We start from the raw sequence: 18,832 nt of genomic DNA on the forward strand, positions 1-18,832 counted from the left end.
GAATTTGTTCCGGGTGATGCACCACGAAACTCGCGTGAGATACACGCAAGTGTGACACCGGCCTAAGCGGCAGTTTACATACCTGCGGTCACTAGATTCTCAGCCGCTTCAGACAATGGTCTATTCAGATACGATGAAAAGAACCAAGCCGGTAGATGACCACAAGTATGCAAATTGAATACATGTGGTCACATGGCCACCCATTCGGGGACTACACGAAAAACAGAACAGTGTGCACATCCCACAATGTCACAATTTGGTAACCTCAGACTTCTTTTCAGCCCCAAAAACCCTTAAATGTACAGACCTTGAACTAAACAATTAGGACATTTTGTACTTCTTGAACTCAGGTTTGTCACTCAGTTCCTTTGCCCCTCCTGTATAACATCATCATCATGCCGTCTGCCATTACTAACATGTGATAGAATGGCTGGTGATAGAGATCTCATTGATACCAGCGCAGTTCTGTAGTAGGCGTTACCTGTGTAACAAGTCAGTTCAGGACATTTTCTCTATCGCTTCCTTGGGGAACACAGATAACCATGGGTGTATACTGATGCCTCTAGGAGGCTGACACTAGGCAAGAAAAAAGGTTAACTCCTCTCCAGTAGGAAACACCCACCAACTGGAGCCATGCTGATCAGTTTTTGCTTAGTGTCCATAGAAAACAGACACGGGGAAGCTTCAGCCCTGTTTCCACCTGATTTCAGCTTTTTCTTTCAGATATGGCTTGTGAATGGGCAACAGAGTGGGGATGTGTCACTCTTTCATCCCACCTATAGACAGAGTACAATGTGAAGTTGTGTCACTACTTGTAACGTCCTGGAGGTGGATTCATGGGACCGAGCACCGGACTCCCCCAGAGAGGCAACCCGGAGCTAACCCTTATACAGAGACTGTCCGATCACCCCACCAGAGGGCCTAGATGCATGGTAGCCGGAACACTAGGGGTACAGAGTACGGGTCCTTCAGAGATCGGCATGGGAGAGGACTAGTAGTCCAACGGGGGCCGTAGGCAGCACGGATGACTGGAACCGGGTACAGGTGCCGAGTAGTAATAGCAGACGGGGTCCGAATCCAGCGGGACGTGTAGGCTGAAGTATCCAGGTGGAATCCAGGATCGGTGACGGGTTCAAGCTGATGGAAGATGGCGGGATCCACAGCAGGCAGTCACCGGGACACCTCCTGGGAAACCGGCCCACTGGACACAGTCGGGACGGCAGACGGGCACTGAGGAGGAGACAGGGTTAATCTGGGTACACAAGACAGAGGGACCTAAACACCTAGCTACAGGAACACGTTGAACAGGCACCGCCCACATGGAAAAGGAAGTCTTATATACCCTGTACCTGTAATCAGCCATATCCTGTTCCCGGGACGCTGGCCCTTTAAGAAGAGGTGAGTGAGCACGCCCACGCCCTAATACGCATGCACAAGGCCCGAGTGCCGGAGACCAGTGCAGTAAGCAGGGAGGAAGGTGAAGGAGATGCAGGGGAGCCAGGCACAGAGTCCTTGGTCGCAGCGGGACGCCGAGACCGGTGGACGGGAGGCATGCAGGACGCACAGGAGGAGGAGTGAGAGGGGCGGCCGCGGGCAGGAGGAACGGGGACCGGAGTGGTGAGTGACAGGCGGCGCCGGCATCCGGGGACCGTGACACTACTGGTGATTCTCTGGTCTGTCTGGCAGGACTCTTAACAACCCAAACACATCAAGAGTGTTTGGGGTCTCCCTAATTCGGTATTGGCCACCATTTCCCAGCCTGCTCGCCTTCCAGAGCCTGCCGTGCAGGTAGGGAATTTCAGAAACTGTCCGAGAGACAGCTCCAGGATGCCTGAAGACCATCTTCTTTTTCATGCTGCTAAGATGGATATGGGTCTTCAAGATAGGCCTCTCTTCCTAGGTCTTGGCGAAAATAAGGCGGTCTCTTCAAGCTGGCTTTGGTATCTACTACATTTACGCCACATTATTTGTCTTCTTCAGGGCTGAACCCTACCCATTCGATGTTAAATTAAAAAATTCAGCCAAATTTACAGAGTACAGTTAAGATATCTGTATAAAGTGTAAAAGGTAAAGTTCCACCTCCTATGCTCTGAAATAAATATGGGTGTAATAGTTCAAATAGGAACATCCAAAACCAACTCACAAAAACTGAACCATAGTAGGAGTAAAAAATATCGTTATTGTGAAAAATTAAAACATAGGGTGTAATAGCGAGAACAGTACACAAGATGGCGGAAATGTCCACAGGTTAGCTGAACTGTTTACATTTATATTGTGCGCCATTGTTTTTATCCTCTCTGTACCTCAGCCATTAGCTTATGCTTTGGCTCTATTGTAGTGTATACACCGAGGTATTTGGATTTCACACAATCTATGGTGATACTGTATATTTGCATTTTATGTTCTGACTGACCCTTCTCCTCCTGCAGTATTGTGCTGCCACCTTGTGTACTGTTCTTGCTATTACAACCTATGTTTTAACTTTTCACAATAAAGATTAGATTTTTTTATACCTGCTACGGTCCATTTGATGTTAGTAGAGGTATATGGTCTGCAAGTGTTCTTCACCGGTTCACATCCATCAGAGAGTTCCTGTGAGGTGCGCACTCTGGTAAATCTCTTGCAGCCCCCCATAGATGTCCGGACCCCATAGGGTGTTGAACGCTCATCCGTTGCTTCAATTCTAATCATACTTCCTTGTTTCCTGGAAAGTTTTTCTAGCCACAATCACTTCCATGGGCGAGTCTCAGAGCTGGCAGCCCTGTCTTGTAGCCCTACTCCCTGACCTTCACCTGCCCTTGGTGTCTATATATTGGCTTTTCTCTTCTCTCACTTTCTTCCTTACAATGATCGCCTTCTCTTGCTCTGTTCTTCTCCTGCTCCTCCTGATTAGTCTCTTGGTCATATTGCATCTGATCAGAGTGTGTCTAGTGCTCCTATTTGTCTAGGACAGTTTCCTCACACATTCACAGTCCCTGTTTGTGATTTAGAAAGTCATCTTAATGCTCTAGTCTGGTGTTGCTATGCCATGCTGGATGCATATTGGCAGAGGACAGAGCGCTCTCTTCATTCCTGCTCCATTCACCTGTACCTGGGACCTCCTGCACCATTTGTTGTTGTCAGGCCTATATTGGCAGTTCTCAAAACTGCTTCTAGTCATCTCTTTTTCCTTTTCCAGGCCCTACAGTATACTGACCTTTTCCCTGACGATTTCCAACATGAGATTCTGGCCTTTGCGCTTTAATTTTTCTAGTCTTTTCTCTTCCGACCTTTGGGGACTGCTTTGTGTCGTCCCATAGTTTACCGTACCCCCAATGAAGTGATAAAGAAAAGAAGATTCTGGGTACTCCTACTGCTTTCACACGAATTGATCACCTTAACTCCACTTGGTGGATGTATCTTACTGAGGAGTAGCTCCCTTTTTTAAATCATAGTGTCAGCCTCCTAGTGGCAGTGTCGCGGGCGGGGAGGAGGGTGTCAGCGCACCGCGCTCACCCCTTCTGCTCGGGTCCGGCAGCTGCTCAGTGGTGGCTCGAGCTGTGGGCCGGATCCCGGGGTTTCTCGAGCGACACTCCTCGCCCGTGAGTGAAAGGGGGGTTTGTTGGGTGTGGGGATTGTTATAGTTCGTGACGCCACCCACGGTTGTGGTGATTTCACCATCGCTGCTCAATTCGGGGGTCCCGGGGATGGTGATGCGGAGCAGCCAGGTGTTGTGTTGCCCCTCCGTGGGTAGGGGTTGGTGATCCCGGGGCCCGGTGGTGGAGAAGGATGTGCGGGGCCTGGTGGGCGCAGGGACGCGGGGGCAGCGCTGTGCCTTGCGGCACTGTGGTACTCACTCAGCCTGAGACGTAGACACAGTTTGTACGGTAAACCAACGGCTGGTAGGACGGTCCCACAGACGGCTGCACCTGCACTCCCAGCAGGTGACGGTGATGTCTCTCTTCCTTGCACCTGTGTTGACTGATGGTAGCGGTGGATTCCCTCCGGTTACCCGCTCCCCGACTGCAATCTGGGCCGGAGGAGCTCTACACTTTGCCCGCAGGCGCTGGCCCTGGGGAAACTGGTGCCCTGGCGGTGGCGGTGTCTCCCCCGTAACGGTTGGGCTGTTGCCGTCAATCGGGACTTGGTTGTTGGGGGATCTACGTCCCCTTCACTGACGGATTCGGCAAATTTGGCGACTCCTAGCCTTGCCGGGGTCCGAGAGGCCCCTGCCCTGGTGCTGACTGTCCTTCGGAACACTGCTCCAGACCACCGGGCACACAGCCAACGGGGTCCTTCCAGGAACTTCCAAACGGTCCCCCTCCGGACAGTCACCGCCGTCGCTGACCTTGCTGTTCTGGCCCTACACAGAGCTGGACCTTCCAGGCTTTCCTTCACTTGCACTTAGTTGTTTTACTTTCTCACTTAGCTCCTCACACTTGCCCTGCCTGGGCTAATCTTTGCTGTTTCCTCTTTCATGTCCCTCACTGGACTGCTTACTCAAGCTCATCCCTGAGCTGACTGCCTGGTTTTTCCCGCCTCCAGAGTTGTGAGCTCCTCGGTGGGTGGAGCCAACCGCCTGGCCCACCCCCTGGTGTGCATCAACAGACTCCTGGAGGAAGGCAACAAGGATTTCTGGTTAGCATGGTGTGCCTACCTGGAGTGTGGGGTGTGGTGGTGTTGTGACCCGTGTCCCCTGGCTTGCCCAGGGCGACACATTCCCCCTTAGCAAAATGCAGACCGTCCGCGGGCTGCCGTCCTACACCGGTTTTATTTTTCTGTAAAAAGGGGATAACAGGGTTAAGCAAAACATAAATACATTTTTTTAATCAAAACTCTTCCCAAGACGGGAGGCACATTTACTTAAACGTTGCAACGGTATACGGTCACGGTTTCCGCTCTCTCCCACCCAAGCAACCTGGCCCTGATGCTGCCCCTAAAGCCCAGGCAGCACCCCTTGACCCACAGTCCAGCACCAGTTACCCGAGCGGGATCTGTCCTTCCCCTCCAACCTGCCTCTCCGGAGGCGGCAGTGCGGAAACGGTAACGGTACCCAACATATTTACAAGCCACTTAACGTTTGTGGTGCCCTGCAAGTTCACGGGCTTGTCCATGGATAGTTCCCATGCATTTTAAACGGTCCCCACGGGGACAACGGTGCCGGCTCCAGCCGGTTGCAAATCATCAAACAAATCAGGTGACTTCTTCAGGCATTTTCATTTTCATCATTTTTAAAACTTTTAAACAAACTTGAACTCACTGGTGGTCCCAACGGGGACTGCTGCTACGGGCACCCACGGCCCTACTCCGGTCCTCCCGGCTCCATTGCTCCTTCCAAGGGAGGGGGCGCGGTGCTCGCTCGGGCCTCCGGGCTGCCCTTCAATCTAGCGTCCAGCGCAAACCACCCTCGCTCCCCAAAGAACCAAGTGTACTCGACAATATCACCCGGCATCAGATTACGGCCAGGGTGCTCCTCGGGCAGGTGGGCATTCACATCCTGCCGGGCTACAAAAACTTCGGCCTCCAGGCCCGGCTCGTAGATGAACCCGTAGCCCCGGCGGACATCAAACCGCTTCACCTGCCCCACGTACAACGGTCCTCGGGCACGGGAGGTCGCCCGCCGGAGGTGCTCCTTCTCCCGGATCGCTCTGGCCACCAGTTCAGCCTTTTTCCGCTCCCTCTCCTCGATCTCCAGGCCCAGCGGTACCGGCTCCCTATCCCAGTACGGCGCTGCTGCCAGCGCCGGCGCACGGGTCGGGCCCCGCGGGACATCCAAAACGTTACCCACTGTCAGGAAGGTGGGCGGCGTATCCCGCAGTGTCATGGCCTTGGGCGCTGCCTTGCAGCAACAACCCGGCGCCACCTCAGCCGAGGTGTGGGGGATGGGCATAGGGGCTTTCCGCTGCCGGGCCTTCGGCTCGGAACGGATCGTCGGCTCCGGCTCGGGGGGTTTTTCAAGGGATGCCTCCGGTTCTACTTTCGGCGTCTTCCACGGTAACACCTCCGGTGTGCCGCGGGCTCCGGTTACAGGTCGGCCCGCCTGGGCGGGGACGCTGGGTACTGCTACCGGTTGCGGTGGTAGCAGGCCTAGTGGCGGGGTCACGGCCTCCGGGACGGGTGGCGAGGGAGGCAACGGGGGGAGAGGGCTTGGACCGGGCCCCACAGCTGCGATGACCGGCCCTGCAATGGCATCGGGACGTGGGTCACTCACCCTCCCTTTCTCCGCCTCCTCCTCGCGTCTCCGCACGGTGGCTACAACGTCCGCCATGTCGGCCTCCCACTCCTCCATGAGGAGCTGCATCCTGACCTGCAGCCTTTGATAGAGCTGCGCGGTTCGGATCTCCACCCACGCCGCGGTTCCAGGCGCGGGGGCTACGGTGTCGCGGGACGGCATCCACATGATGGCTCTTCTGTTTGCTTCCAGGAACGTATTCTTGCAAGGTCCTGGCGTCCCTGCTTTTACAGCCGCAGCTACAGGCGTCCAGTCGCCATCGCGTCCCCCTTAGCTCTTTCCGGCCCCTCCTCTCTCGGGGCGGGGTTTCGGCCTTCGCGCCTCTACTGCTCGAGAAGACGCTCGAGCGGGAACTTTTCGCGCCAAAGATGGCGGCTTCTGAAATTTTTCTGCCGGATACCTCCGGCGGTAACAAGGCGCACCTCTACCAGACGGCAGAGCGGTGAGATCCTGTTCGTGACGCCAAGTTGTCGCGGGCGGGGAGGAGGGTGTCAGCGCACCGCGCTCACCCCTTCTGCTCGGGTCCGGCAGCTGCTCAGTGGTGGCTCGAGCTGTGGGCCGGATCCCGGGGTTTCTCGAGTGACACTCCTCGCCCGTGAGTGAAAGGGGGGTTTGTTGGGTGTGGGGATTGTTATAGTTCGTGACGCCACCCACGGTTGTGGTGATTTCACTTCGGGGGTCCCGGGGATGGTGATGCGGAGCAGCCAGGTGTTGTGTTGCCCCTCCGTGGGTAGGGGTTGGTGATCCCGGGGCCCGGTAGTGGAGAAGGATGTGCGGGGCCTGGTGGGCGCAGGGACGCGGGGGCAGCGCTGTGCCTTGCGGCACTGTGGTACTCACTCAGCCTGAGACGTAGACACAGTTTGTACGGTAAACCAACGGCTGGTAGGACGGTCCCACAGACGGCTGCACCTGCACTCCCGGTAGGTGACGGTGATGTCTCTCTTCCTTGCACCTGTGTTGACTGATGGTAGCGGTGGATTCCCTCCGGTTACCCGCTCCCCGACTGCAATCTGGGCCGGAGGAGCTCTACACTTTGCCCGCAGGCGCTGGCCCTGGGGAAACTGGTGCCCTGGCGGTGGCGGTGTCTCCCCCGTAACGGTTGGGCTGTTGCCGTCAATCGGGACTTGGTTGTTGGGGGATCTACGTCCCCTTCACTGACGGATTCGGCAAATTTGGCGACTCCTAGCCTTGCCGGGGTCCGAGAGGCCCCTGCCCTGGTGCTGACTGTCCTTCGGAACACTGCTCCAGACCACCGGGCACACAGCCAACGGGGTCCTTCCAGGAACTTCCAAACGGTCCCCCTCCGGACAGTCACCGCCGTCGCTGACCTTGCTGTTCTGGCCCTACACAGAGCTGGACCTTCCAGGCTTTCCTTCACTTGCACTTAGTTGTTTTACTTTCTCACTTAGCTCCTCACACTTGCCCTGCCTGGGCTAATCTCTGCTGTTTCCTCTTTCATGTCCCTCACTGGACTGCTTACTCAAGCTCGTCCCTGAGCTGACTGCCTGGTTTTTCCCGCCTCCAGAGTTGTGAGCTCCTCGGTGAGCGGAGCCAACCGCCTGGCCCACCCCCTGGTGTGCATCAACAGACTCCTGGAGGAAGGCAACAAGGATTTCTGGTTAGCATGGTGTGCCTACCTGGAGTGTGGGGTGTGGTGGTGTTGTGACCCGTGTCCCCTGGCTTGCCCAGGGCGACACAGCAGCAACATGGTTTCCTGTGTCCCCCAAATAAAGGCTCAGAGATAGAGATTTTAAGGTGAGTACCAAAAATCTTTTTTTCACTTCTAAATATTCCTCCTTCACCTGTGAGTGATATTATTAAGAAGTGTAAGGAACCGCAAAAACTCAGCTACGATTTGGAGACCATGTAATGTTACAAAGAGGGGTCACCGAGTGTTGGGCAACAGAGGGCAGAAAAGTCACCAACGCGCTGCTGACTCCATAACTGCAAAATCTAGTCCTATTCTGGTATTAACATCAACACAAAAGCTATGCACCTGCAGGGAGCTTCATGGTAATGGTTTCCATGGGTGAGAAGTTGCTTGTAAGTCTTAAGGCCCAGTCACACTAAACAACTTACCAGCGATCCCAACAACGATACAACCTGATAGGGATCGCTGGTAAGTTGCTAGGAGGTCGCTGGTGAGATGTCACACTAAGCGACGCTCCAGCGATCCCACGAGCAACCTGACCTGGCAGGGATCGCTGGAGCATCGCTACACGTGGAAGCATGCTGCGCTTGGTAACTAAGGTAAATATCGGGTAACCAACCCGATATTTACCTTGGTTACCAGCGCACACCGCTTAGCGCTGGCTCCCTGCACACCTAGCCACAGTACACATCGGGTTAATTACCCGATGTGTACTCTGCTACGTGTGCAGGCAGCATGGAGAAGGCTTCTGCGGACACTGGTAACCACGGTAAACATCGGGTAACCAAGAAGCCCTTCCCTTGGTTACCCGATATTTACCTTCGCTACCAGCGTCCGCCGCTCTGACGCTGTCAGTGCCGGCTCCCTGCTCCCTGCACACATAGCCAGACTACACATTGGGTTAATTACCCGATTTGTACTCCGGCTAAGTGTGCAGAGAGCAGGGAACCGGCACTGACAGCGTGAGAGCGGCGGACGCTTTTAACGAAGGTAAATATCGGGTAACCAAGGGAAGGTGAGCTCCTGCTCACTGCACATTTAGTTGTTGCTCTGTCGCTGTCACACACAGCGATGTGCGCTTCACAGCGGGACAGCAACAACTAAAAAATGGTCCAGGACATTCAGCAACAACCAACGACCTCACAGCAGCGTTGTTGCTGAACCAGGTTGTTGCTGGATGTCACACACAGCAACATCGCTAGCAAGGTGTGCCTCAGCAGCGATGTTGCTTAGTGTGACGGTACCTTTACATCACCAAGATCAATGGCAGGCGTCAGATGAAGTTGTTTAAAGCCACAACTAAAGGACTCGGGAAAAGTGGAAATGTGTTCTGTGCAGTGATGGACCACACTCCTCTAGCTGACATTTGATGGACGAGTCGGAGTTTGAGGAATTCATGAGAACGTTATCTGTCTGACTGCATTGTGCTAGCTGTACAGTGTGGAGGATGAGGGATAATTCTATGGGGTTGTTTTTCAGGGATCGTTCTGTGCCTCTTAACTTCAGTGAAAAGAAATATTAGTTCATCAACATGCATGACATTGTGGACATTTGTGGCTTCCAATTTTGTGGGAACAGTTTAGAAAAGGCAAAAAGCATTGTCCATAAAGGCATGACAGAAACTTCGGGATCATGCGCACTGAGCTGAAATCCAGCGTCGGTGGAGATGTGAGGGAGATCTCCTATGATACTGCACACTCATTAGCATGATAGTACACCCCTGTGGGCATGCTAACATGCTAACGGGGCTGACTAGCAAGGGAAGCAACGCCCTTGGGACTAGTCCCTGCGCTCATTAGCATACGATAAAAGATCTTTAGAAATACTTTTTCTAAAGATCTATTTATCTATGCTACTAGATACAGGGATGGTTAGGCAGGGATAAGCAGTATACACCCAGAACTACTCGTTGTTCTGGGTGCATATTGGACCTGACATGTTCCCTTTAAGTGGGTGAACTTATTTAGTGCCCTATTAATGGTATTGGCTAACTGTAGGTGAGTTATCACTATTGAATGGATATAACGATGTGAAGGTAGCCTGGGCTATAGATTGTTTGTTCAGATGTAATAAGATTATCTGTGTATGTAGATAATCAAAATATAGATGTTACATAGTTACATAGTTACATAGTTACATAGTTACTAAGGTTGAAAAAAGACCTAGGTCCATCTAGTTCAACCTTCCTCCACCAGTTCTACATTTGGTCACTTAGTCATTTATAACCAACAATGTTGTGTGTACTGAGGAAATCATCCAGCCCTTTTTTGAAAGCTGTTATAGTGTCTGCCATTACTACCTCTTGTGGTCGGCATTCCACAATCTGACTGCTCTAACTGTAAAGAACCCTTTCCTATTTAGCTGTCGGAATCTCTTTTCTTCCACTCGCAGTGAGTGCCCCCTGGTCCTTAGTATTGTTTTCGGAAGAAATAAGTCATGTGCCAGTCCTTTATATTGACCACACATATATTTATACATATAAATGAGATCTCCTCTGAGATGTCTTTTTTCTAAGCTAAACATATCTAACTTTTTCAACCTGTCATCATATGGGAGGCCTTCCATTCCTTGTAATAGTCTAGTTGCCTGCCTTTGAACTGACTCTAACTTCTGAATGTCCTTTTTAAAATGTGGAGTCCAAAACTGAATCCCATATTCCAGATGTGGCCTTACAAGTGATTTATAGAGAGGTAACAATACGTTGGGATCCCGAGATCTAATCTCTCTTTTTATACACCCTAGAATCTTGTTTGCTTTTGCAGCTGCTGCTTGACATTGAGTGCTGCTGCTCAGCTTATTTGTAATGAGAATACCCAAGTCCTTCTCCTGTTCTGTAGTCCCGAGTTTACTTCCATTTAATGTATACGCAGCTATAGGATTACTCCGTCCTAGGTGAATTACTTTACATTTATCAACATTAAATCTCATTTGCCAAGTATCTGCCCATTCTGATATCTTATCTAGATCTTTTTGTAATATTATACTATCAAGGTCAGTTTTTAATATCCTACATAGTTTGGTGTCATCAGCAAAGACTGACACTTTACTATCAATCCCATCCACAAGGTCATTAATAAAGAGATTAAAAAGAATTGGTCCTAGCACAGATCCCTGCGGCACCCCACTGCTGACTATGGCCCATTTAGAGAATGTTCCATTTATGACTACTCTTTGTTTCCTATCTTTTAGCCAATTCCTTACCCAGTTGCATATAGTTTCCCCCAGTCCTTGCTTCTGGAGCTTTAGTATAAGGCTATTATGTGGTACAGTATCAAATGCCTTTGCAAAGTCCAAATAAATCACATCAGCTGCATTACCAATATCCAGGTTTGCACTTACCCCCTCATAGAACCCCAACAGGTTGGTTAGACACGACTTATCTTTCATGAATCCATGCTGTTTGTCAGTTATCATATTATTTTCTGCAATATATTTTTGCATGTCATCCCTTAAAATGCCCTCAAAAACTTTGCATACTACTGATGTCAGGCTTACTGGACGGTAGTTGCCTGGATCTACCCTCTTACCTTTCTTAAATATCGGTACCACATCAGCAATCCTCCAATCCTGAGGCACCAACCCTGTTACAAGCGAGTCTAAAAAGATGAGATACAGCGGTCTGTCAATTACGGAGCTCAATTCCCTCAATATTCGTGGATGAATGCCATCTGGCCCTGGGGATTTGTCAATGTTTAATTTACTCAGACGTAGGCGTAGTTCTTCTTGTGTTAAATAAATTATATCGGGTGGTGAACTTTGATTTTTCACTTGTTGAATGATCCCTGGTACAGTCAGTTCCTTGATGAACACAGATGAGAAATGCCTATTTAATATCTCAGTCTTTTGTTTGTCATCTATAACTAACTTGTTATTATATTTTAAGGGGCCAATACTATCCTTTGTTTTCCTTTTGGCATTAATGTATTTATAAAAGATTTTGGGATTTATTTTAATGTCATTGGCGATTTTTGTTTCAGTAGCTAGTTTTGCTTGTTTGATTTCTTTTTTGCATTGCCTATTGATATCTTTATACTCCTGCAATGCTATTTCTGTATTCTCAGCCTTTAAGATTTTAAACGCCCTTTGTTTTTGTTTTATTATACTTTGTACAGTCTTATTTATCCATAGTGGTTTCTTTTTTATTCCGGGACGTTTTATTACCAGAGGGTATAAGTTTTTTACAGGACTCTAGCAATATATCCTTAAACTTTCCCCATTTATGTTCGGTATCCCCAGTTACCATGACTTTGTCTCAATCTACACATTTAAGCTCTTCCCTTAATTTCTTGAAATCAGCTTTCCTAAAATTCCAGGTTTTAGCATTTCCCCTTTGAAATGTTCTATTGAATATTATGTTGAAGCTTACCATATTATGATCGCTGGTGCCCAAGTGCTCCCGGACCTGTAGATCTGAAATTGTATCCGGTCTATTTGACAGGACCAAATCTAGCAAATTATCTCCCCTGGTTGGTTCATCTACCATCTGAGAGAGGAAATGGTCTTGAATGGTAGATAAGAATTTACAGCTTTTAGCACAACCAGAAGATTCTATGTCCCACTGTATGTCTGGATAGTTGAAATCCCCCATAATAAGAACCCGATTATTATTATTAGCTGCCTTTTAGATTTGTTCCAGCATTTCACCCTCTATTTGTTCAAGTATGTTAGGAGGCTTATAGCAAACTCCAATTAGCATTTTTCCATTATTCTCCTCCCCATGTACATTTACCCATACTGACTCTACATTGTTGCTGTTCCCCCCAATGTCATTGCGTAATTATCTGTGTGTCTATATGACAATTGCACAGACGCCATAATATGACTCTAAGCTGTATGTTCAAGAAAGGGTTAACCAAGGACGAGTGAACAGATGTATAAATAATTAACGGTGAAGCCCTTCTTAGTGAAAGTCTTATCAGTGATTTCACACAAAGAAAGAATGTTCTAACTAGATAATGAAGCCAGAATAAATAATGAACAGACAGGTATTTCATAATATGCTGAAAGAATTTTATAATTATGATTTTCTCACAGCTGAAATAAGGGATGTTATATGTGGGATGATCACTCCCTGTTCTTGCTTCAAGGTCGAAGTCGAATGTTGTATGGTATAATTACGAGTCTTTTGAAATACAAGACTCAGTCACCTGTACTGGCTCAAAACAGTGAACACATCTTGTGATCATTGTCTGAGTTATCTAATATATCTGCGCAGATAGCTAATTTTGACCCGTCCTTTGGATTTGTCCTGAACAAAGACTCCATTAGCAGTCTTACCTAATTTTCTCCCTTGACAACGACTATCAATGAGGTTATTAATGGTTGTCTGAGAAATGTTGTACTGTACTTGATAGGAAAATCATCAAGATCCGCTGCTGGCAGCTCCCTTTGTAATTGCCGATCAATGACGGCTCAATAGGATAAAAGTCTGGAGACGCTGCAGGACATGGTAGCACGTTTAGACAACATGCGGATTGACCTTGTTATATGAAAAAACGGCTCCTGAGACACTTTGGAGAAATGGCCGTACCACTGGTTCCACGACCAAATCAATGTAACAATGAGCTGTTATTCTACCTGGAATAATGACTAAAGGGATCAGGCTAAATTGAGATATTTTGACTTTTTGTTTTCCATTTGCAGACCAGTAACCTGTCTATCCATCCTGTGATTTCCATAGCTTCATAACTTTCGTTTCTTGGTTGCAACATCAAAGTTCAGGAGTGTATATCAGTGTATATGAGCTGCCAGAAATAATCTCAGAATTGAATAATCATAAATGTCTTTATACATAACAATTTATATGTAATCAGCGCTGTACAAATGAGGAAAATACAAATAAGGAACAGTAAAAGGTCATCTCCGTGCAGAAATAAATAAGAAAGAAAAAATTCAATGAAAGCAAGGTTTGTCTGGATGTTTTTGTAACCACAGACGTTATTTCCATTGGTGCTGGTACTGGGCAAATCATAGCGAAAAACACTCCTGTTCTGTACCATATTCTGAATGGAGACATTGGAGACAGATGCTCCTGGTAGATATCGTTTGTCTATGAATTACATGGTTGTCCATTAAGGATCTCCAGATTCGCACTTGATCGCCAGTCACATGGTTGACTCATTAGATAAAATGCTTGTCTGCCCCCCCCCATTGTAAAGACCAGCCATCAACAAGACTACTGCAATAATTGTGACTTGAAGGAATAAAATGAAGATAGGACATAACTTAAAGAATCATTCCAAGTGATACATCATTAAAGGGAACTTGTCACCAGATTTTTGAGTTCTAACCAAAACTATCACCTGCTGCAGTGCCTGTGCAGCCTTCTATAAAGATGTATGTTGTCCCCGACTGCCCCTGCAGACCCCACAAATACCTTTATAACATCTCCTGCCATGTATGCTAATCATTGGGTCCGATCTGATGAGCATTCTATTTTACGGCTCCTGTCCCTCCTTTCGGCACTGATCACTGTCTTCCTTTGATGATTGATGTGGATGACACCTCCGGCGCCATCCACGTAGCTGGGCAAAGTCTCGCACCTGTCTAGAGACATTGCCGACTCACGCAGGCACACTTCGCGCCATCCACATAGCTGGGCAAAATCTCGCGCCTGTCCAGAGACATTGCCGACTCGCGCAGGCACACTTCGCTCTGTAAAAAGAAGAAAATGCATCCAGCTCACCTGTTATTGTAGTTCATACTTCCCTCTGGGGTGCACGAGTCCTGCCGGTCAGTCCATACCGGTACGTGTAACAGAAGATTAAGAAAGACAGGAGTGGGCTCAGCACCAATTCAATAAGATATATAAAAAAATATTTTTTTATTGATATCCGGTTAAAATAACAACGGGGAACTCACTGTACAAAAATATGTATAGCAGGTGAAACTTTTACGCGTTTTGGATGGAAAAATTATCTAAAATCCATATGACTTAAGCTGGTGTCACACACAGCGACAACGACAACGACGTCGCTGCTACGTCACCATTTTCTGTGACGTTGCAGCGACGTCCCGTCGCTGTCGCTGTGTGTGACATCCAGCAACGACCTGGCCCCTGCTGTTTGTCGCCGGTCGTTGCTGAATGTCCAGCTTCATTTTTTGGTCGTCACTCTCCCGCGGTGACACACACATCGCTGTGTGTGACAGCGAGAGAGCGACGAAATGAAGCGAGCAGGAGCCGGCACTGGCAGCTGCGGTAAGCTGTAACCAGCGTAAACATCGGGTAACCAAGGGAAGACCTTTCCCTGGTTACCCGATATTTACCTTCGTTACCAGCCTCCGCTCTTGCTGCCAGTGCCGGCTCCTGCTCTGTGCACATGTGGCTGCAGTACGCATCGGGTAATTAACCCGATGTATACTGTAGCAAGGAGAGCAAGGAGCCAGCGCTAAGCAGTGCGCGCGGCTCCCTGCTCTCTGCACTGTGACATGTAGCTGCAGCACACATCGGGTTAATTAACCCGATGTGTACTGTACCTAGGAGAGCAAGGAGCCAGCGCTAAGCGCGGCTCCCTGCTCTCTGCACATGTAGCACAGCGACGTTATGATCGCTGCTTCTGCTGTGTTTGACAGCTAAGCAGCGATCATAACAGCGACTTACAAGGTCGCTGTTACGTCACCGAAAATGGTGACGTAACAGCGACGTCGTTGTCGCTGTCGCTTAGTGTGAACCCAGCTTAAGGACTATTCTGATTTTAGATAATTTTTCCGTCCGAAACGCGTAAAACTTTCACCTGCTATACATATTTTTGTACAGTGAGTTCCCCGTTGTTATTTTAACCGGATATCAATAAAAAAATTTTTTATATTTTATTGAATTGGTGCTGAGCCCACTCCTTTCTTTCTTACTCTTCTGTTACACTTTGCTCTGCCCTATTGCGGGCAAAGCTGAAAACATAGGTGCACCTGCACGACCCAGTGAATTTTCTACACAGGAGCAAGACTTTCCCTGGTTACATGGATGGCACGTGAGGTGTCAGCCACATCAATCATCAAAGGAAGATGGTGATCAGCGCTGAAAGGAGGGACAGGAGGCGCAACCTAGTATGCCCATCAGACTGGACCTAAGGATTTACATACATGGTGTGAGTTTTTATAAAGGTATTTGTGGGGTCTACAGGGGGAGTCAGGGAACAACATGCACCTTTATAAAATGCAGCACAGGCGCTGTTGAAGGTGCTAGTTTTGGTTTAGAACTCAAAAATCTGGTGACAGGCTCCCTTTAATGCCTGACAGATGTTGGTCCCACCTTGAGAACTGGGCCTCTTCTCATGCCGAAATTCACTTCAATGAAAATTTAAAAAAAAAACAGCATGGCTGGCCACATCTCCATTAACAGATGGAGTCTTATGATGATGCAAATTGATTTGCATGACCAGGTACAGTAGCCACGTCAGTAATTTGTGGCCGCAGACGGGAGCCCTGAGGACCATGTCTTGTCTACCAGCATCCTTGGCTCTTCTTTTGGTTAGCTGGCATGTGCAATGTGAGTCACGCCACAACAATGATGTTGCACCAGGAAAACTTATCAAAAGAGGAACTGGGGATGCCGTCAGTAACAGTTGGTTATAAGGGCTCTTGTCCGGCAAAACATTGATTGGAATGATTTCTTATGGCATCCTGTTCTCGAAAAAGCTGCATGTTCTAGTGAAGGGGCTTGCATTCATTAGACATTTTTTTTTACCAGGTATATATGTTAATTTGTGGGGGGTTGTTTACATAAATATTTTTGCAAAAATGACCCCAAAAGTGATTAAAACATAAACAGCTGCTTGTAGTTTGTACCACTCTTACAATGTCACCTGGACGATTTACAATTTTTGACAATTTTTCTCATCTTTAAAGTCCACTGTTTTAGAAAGAATCTGGATAGTTTAAAACAGAACATCAGGTTCTTTGTCGGTCGATCCTATCCGTGACCCAACAATGTTCTGGGGATAGTGCAGGTAATGAAGGTCAAATACGATCTTCTGAAGGCTCCTAATATCCATAGGAAAAAATAGGACAGTTCCATTACATTCGTAAGATGTGAAGACCTTGTGTTGTCACCACATTATCCGCCTTCGTAAAAATTATTTTAGCTTTTTTTTAATATATATTTAAAGTGAACATCCAGATCACTCTTGGATTTTTATCACAGTGTTATATATAGTATCTCATTCCTTGATAGTCTTTGACGTTCTTGACTCTTTTCAAAGTTCCTTAGAAGATCTTGAGGTTGGGTCTTCAACCAGAACTTTGTATCTCAAAATTTGGTTTACCTTTGGTAGATCCCATAATGGGTATGGGGTTCAGTATTTATTTTCACATGTAAATAAAAGAAATACGTCTTATGAAAATTGTCTGGATCTACTTTGAAGGACACCAGATGGTTCCTTGTAGGAAAGAACAACGAATACTTCATGTTTTTGATGCTTTCAACTCATGGTGCTCTCGTCACCGATTCCTTCCTACATTTCTAGCTTCCCTCATCCTCAATCTTCAGTTCCAGCGTCACTGTCCGATCTTTTGATCTGTTCACCGCGCGAAGCTTTGACTGGCAAACGGCTGAAGTGACCCCTGGAATATGTTAAGCTTTCAGACAGGCTCTCATCTTCTTCCTCTTCCAGATAGACTCTTTCACCATCTTTTCCATCAAAATCTAGAATGAAAAAAAAAAAGCGAAGATCTATCAACGTTCCTGTAGGGTGAAGTTGCTGAAAGTGGACAGAGAATCGGGAATAGTTATCATTGCATTTGCGCCAAAATATTTGCCCCAATTTGCATTAATTTATTGCCTATAAATATCTATGCCAAATTTATCAATGTTTTGCACTATTTATGACACCCTTTTTTTACTACCTGTCTAAAAATGTCAATAAATTGGAATGTAGCTAACACTTTGGTGTCAACAATGACTTATTTATGACCATTTATAAATAAAAGTCACATATATATATTATATATATATATGTATTTTTTTTAAAGTGTAGAATAAATACATATATATTGCATCCATTTTATTATCCGTAAAAAGCCACAATTTACATGAAATTCTACTTTAAAGTACAATGTTTGTCACAGTAGTATGCAACTCTAATATTGGGAAGCATATCTGATGCATGGAAAACACCCAATTTGCACCAAAAAATTTGCATTTACTGGTAACATTTGACACATTGGTCTCAGGCTTTTATCTAACATTGACCATTGACAGATGCAATACCATGCTAAAAAAAGTTGAGGTTTTGTAATTTGCTCCAAATTTACCATTAAATATGGAAATGCAGCATTGAAGTGACTACACTAAAGATTAAGGGGGCACTTAATTATTTCAAGTCCGCCCTTTATTGCCTTGAATACCTCGCAATTAGTGAGTTATTGAGCTGCGACCAATCCATTGAACAATTTTTTCGCCTTTTTTTTCAAGTTGTCTTCTATGGTTTAGTTTTCTGAATTTTATGTCACTGTGGCTTTCCAGTAGTGGACCAATTCATGAAATGCACCTTTTTGTTACACTAGTTTGGTTTTATGTGCTCCAGTCATTTAGACACTTTTTTTGCTACATTTTGTGAAATATTTGACATTTTATCATGGTCGTTGCCCTGTTGTATATACTAGTGACCGGTTGTGGGCCAGAGTCTGTTTGTTTTGAGACTCTGCAGACTAAACGTATTCCCTTTTTTTTGGCAAACAGGGGGTTAATGTCTGTATTCCTTGCCAGCAAGTGTTCCATTACCTTACCAGGTGTTTCCAGTTTGGACCACTCCCAATCCCTATATATACACTCTGCTCCCAGTAGAGGGTGCCAGTTATTCTCTTACTCATTTGGATGCTTGGACTGGAGGAGGAAGGAGCTGGTGGAGCCCTCTCTGTAAGTTGCGGTGGTGGCTGCAGTCTTGGTGCTGACTGCAGCAGTCTGTTGTTCTGTTTCATCCTGTCTGTCTTTCAATCCCTTGGTGTGTTATTAGTGCAGCGGTGGGGCTAGCATC

The 18,832-nt window shown here is 47.4% G+C and overlaps 1 protein-coding gene across 3 annotated transcripts in view; it reads right to left on the bottom strand.

Annotated features, from left to right (window-relative positions):
• Positions 1-15,646: 15,646 nt before the first annotated feature.
• The window catches only part of GMIP (GEM interacting protein), a 165,996-nt gene continuing 162,810 nt past the window's right edge, over positions 15,647-18,832 (bottom strand). For all 3 annotated transcript variants that reach the window (XM_075346305.1, XM_075346303.1, XM_075346306.1), the window contains one exon: positions 15,647-17,502. In XM_075346305.1, the coding sequence (XP_075202420.1) occupies positions 17,336-17,502 (167 nt within the window). In that variant the 3' untranslated portion in view covers positions 15,647-17,335. The remainder of the gene's footprint in view (positions 17,503-18,832) is intronic.

This window comes from Anomaloglossus baeobatrachus, chromosome 4, assembly GCF_048569485.1.
Source record: "Anomaloglossus baeobatrachus isolate aAnoBae1 chromosome 4, aAnoBae1.hap1, whole genome shotgun sequence".
In the NCBI taxonomy this organism is placed as follows: Eukaryota; Metazoa; Chordata; class Amphibia; order Anura; family Aromobatidae; genus Anomaloglossus; species Anomaloglossus baeobatrachus.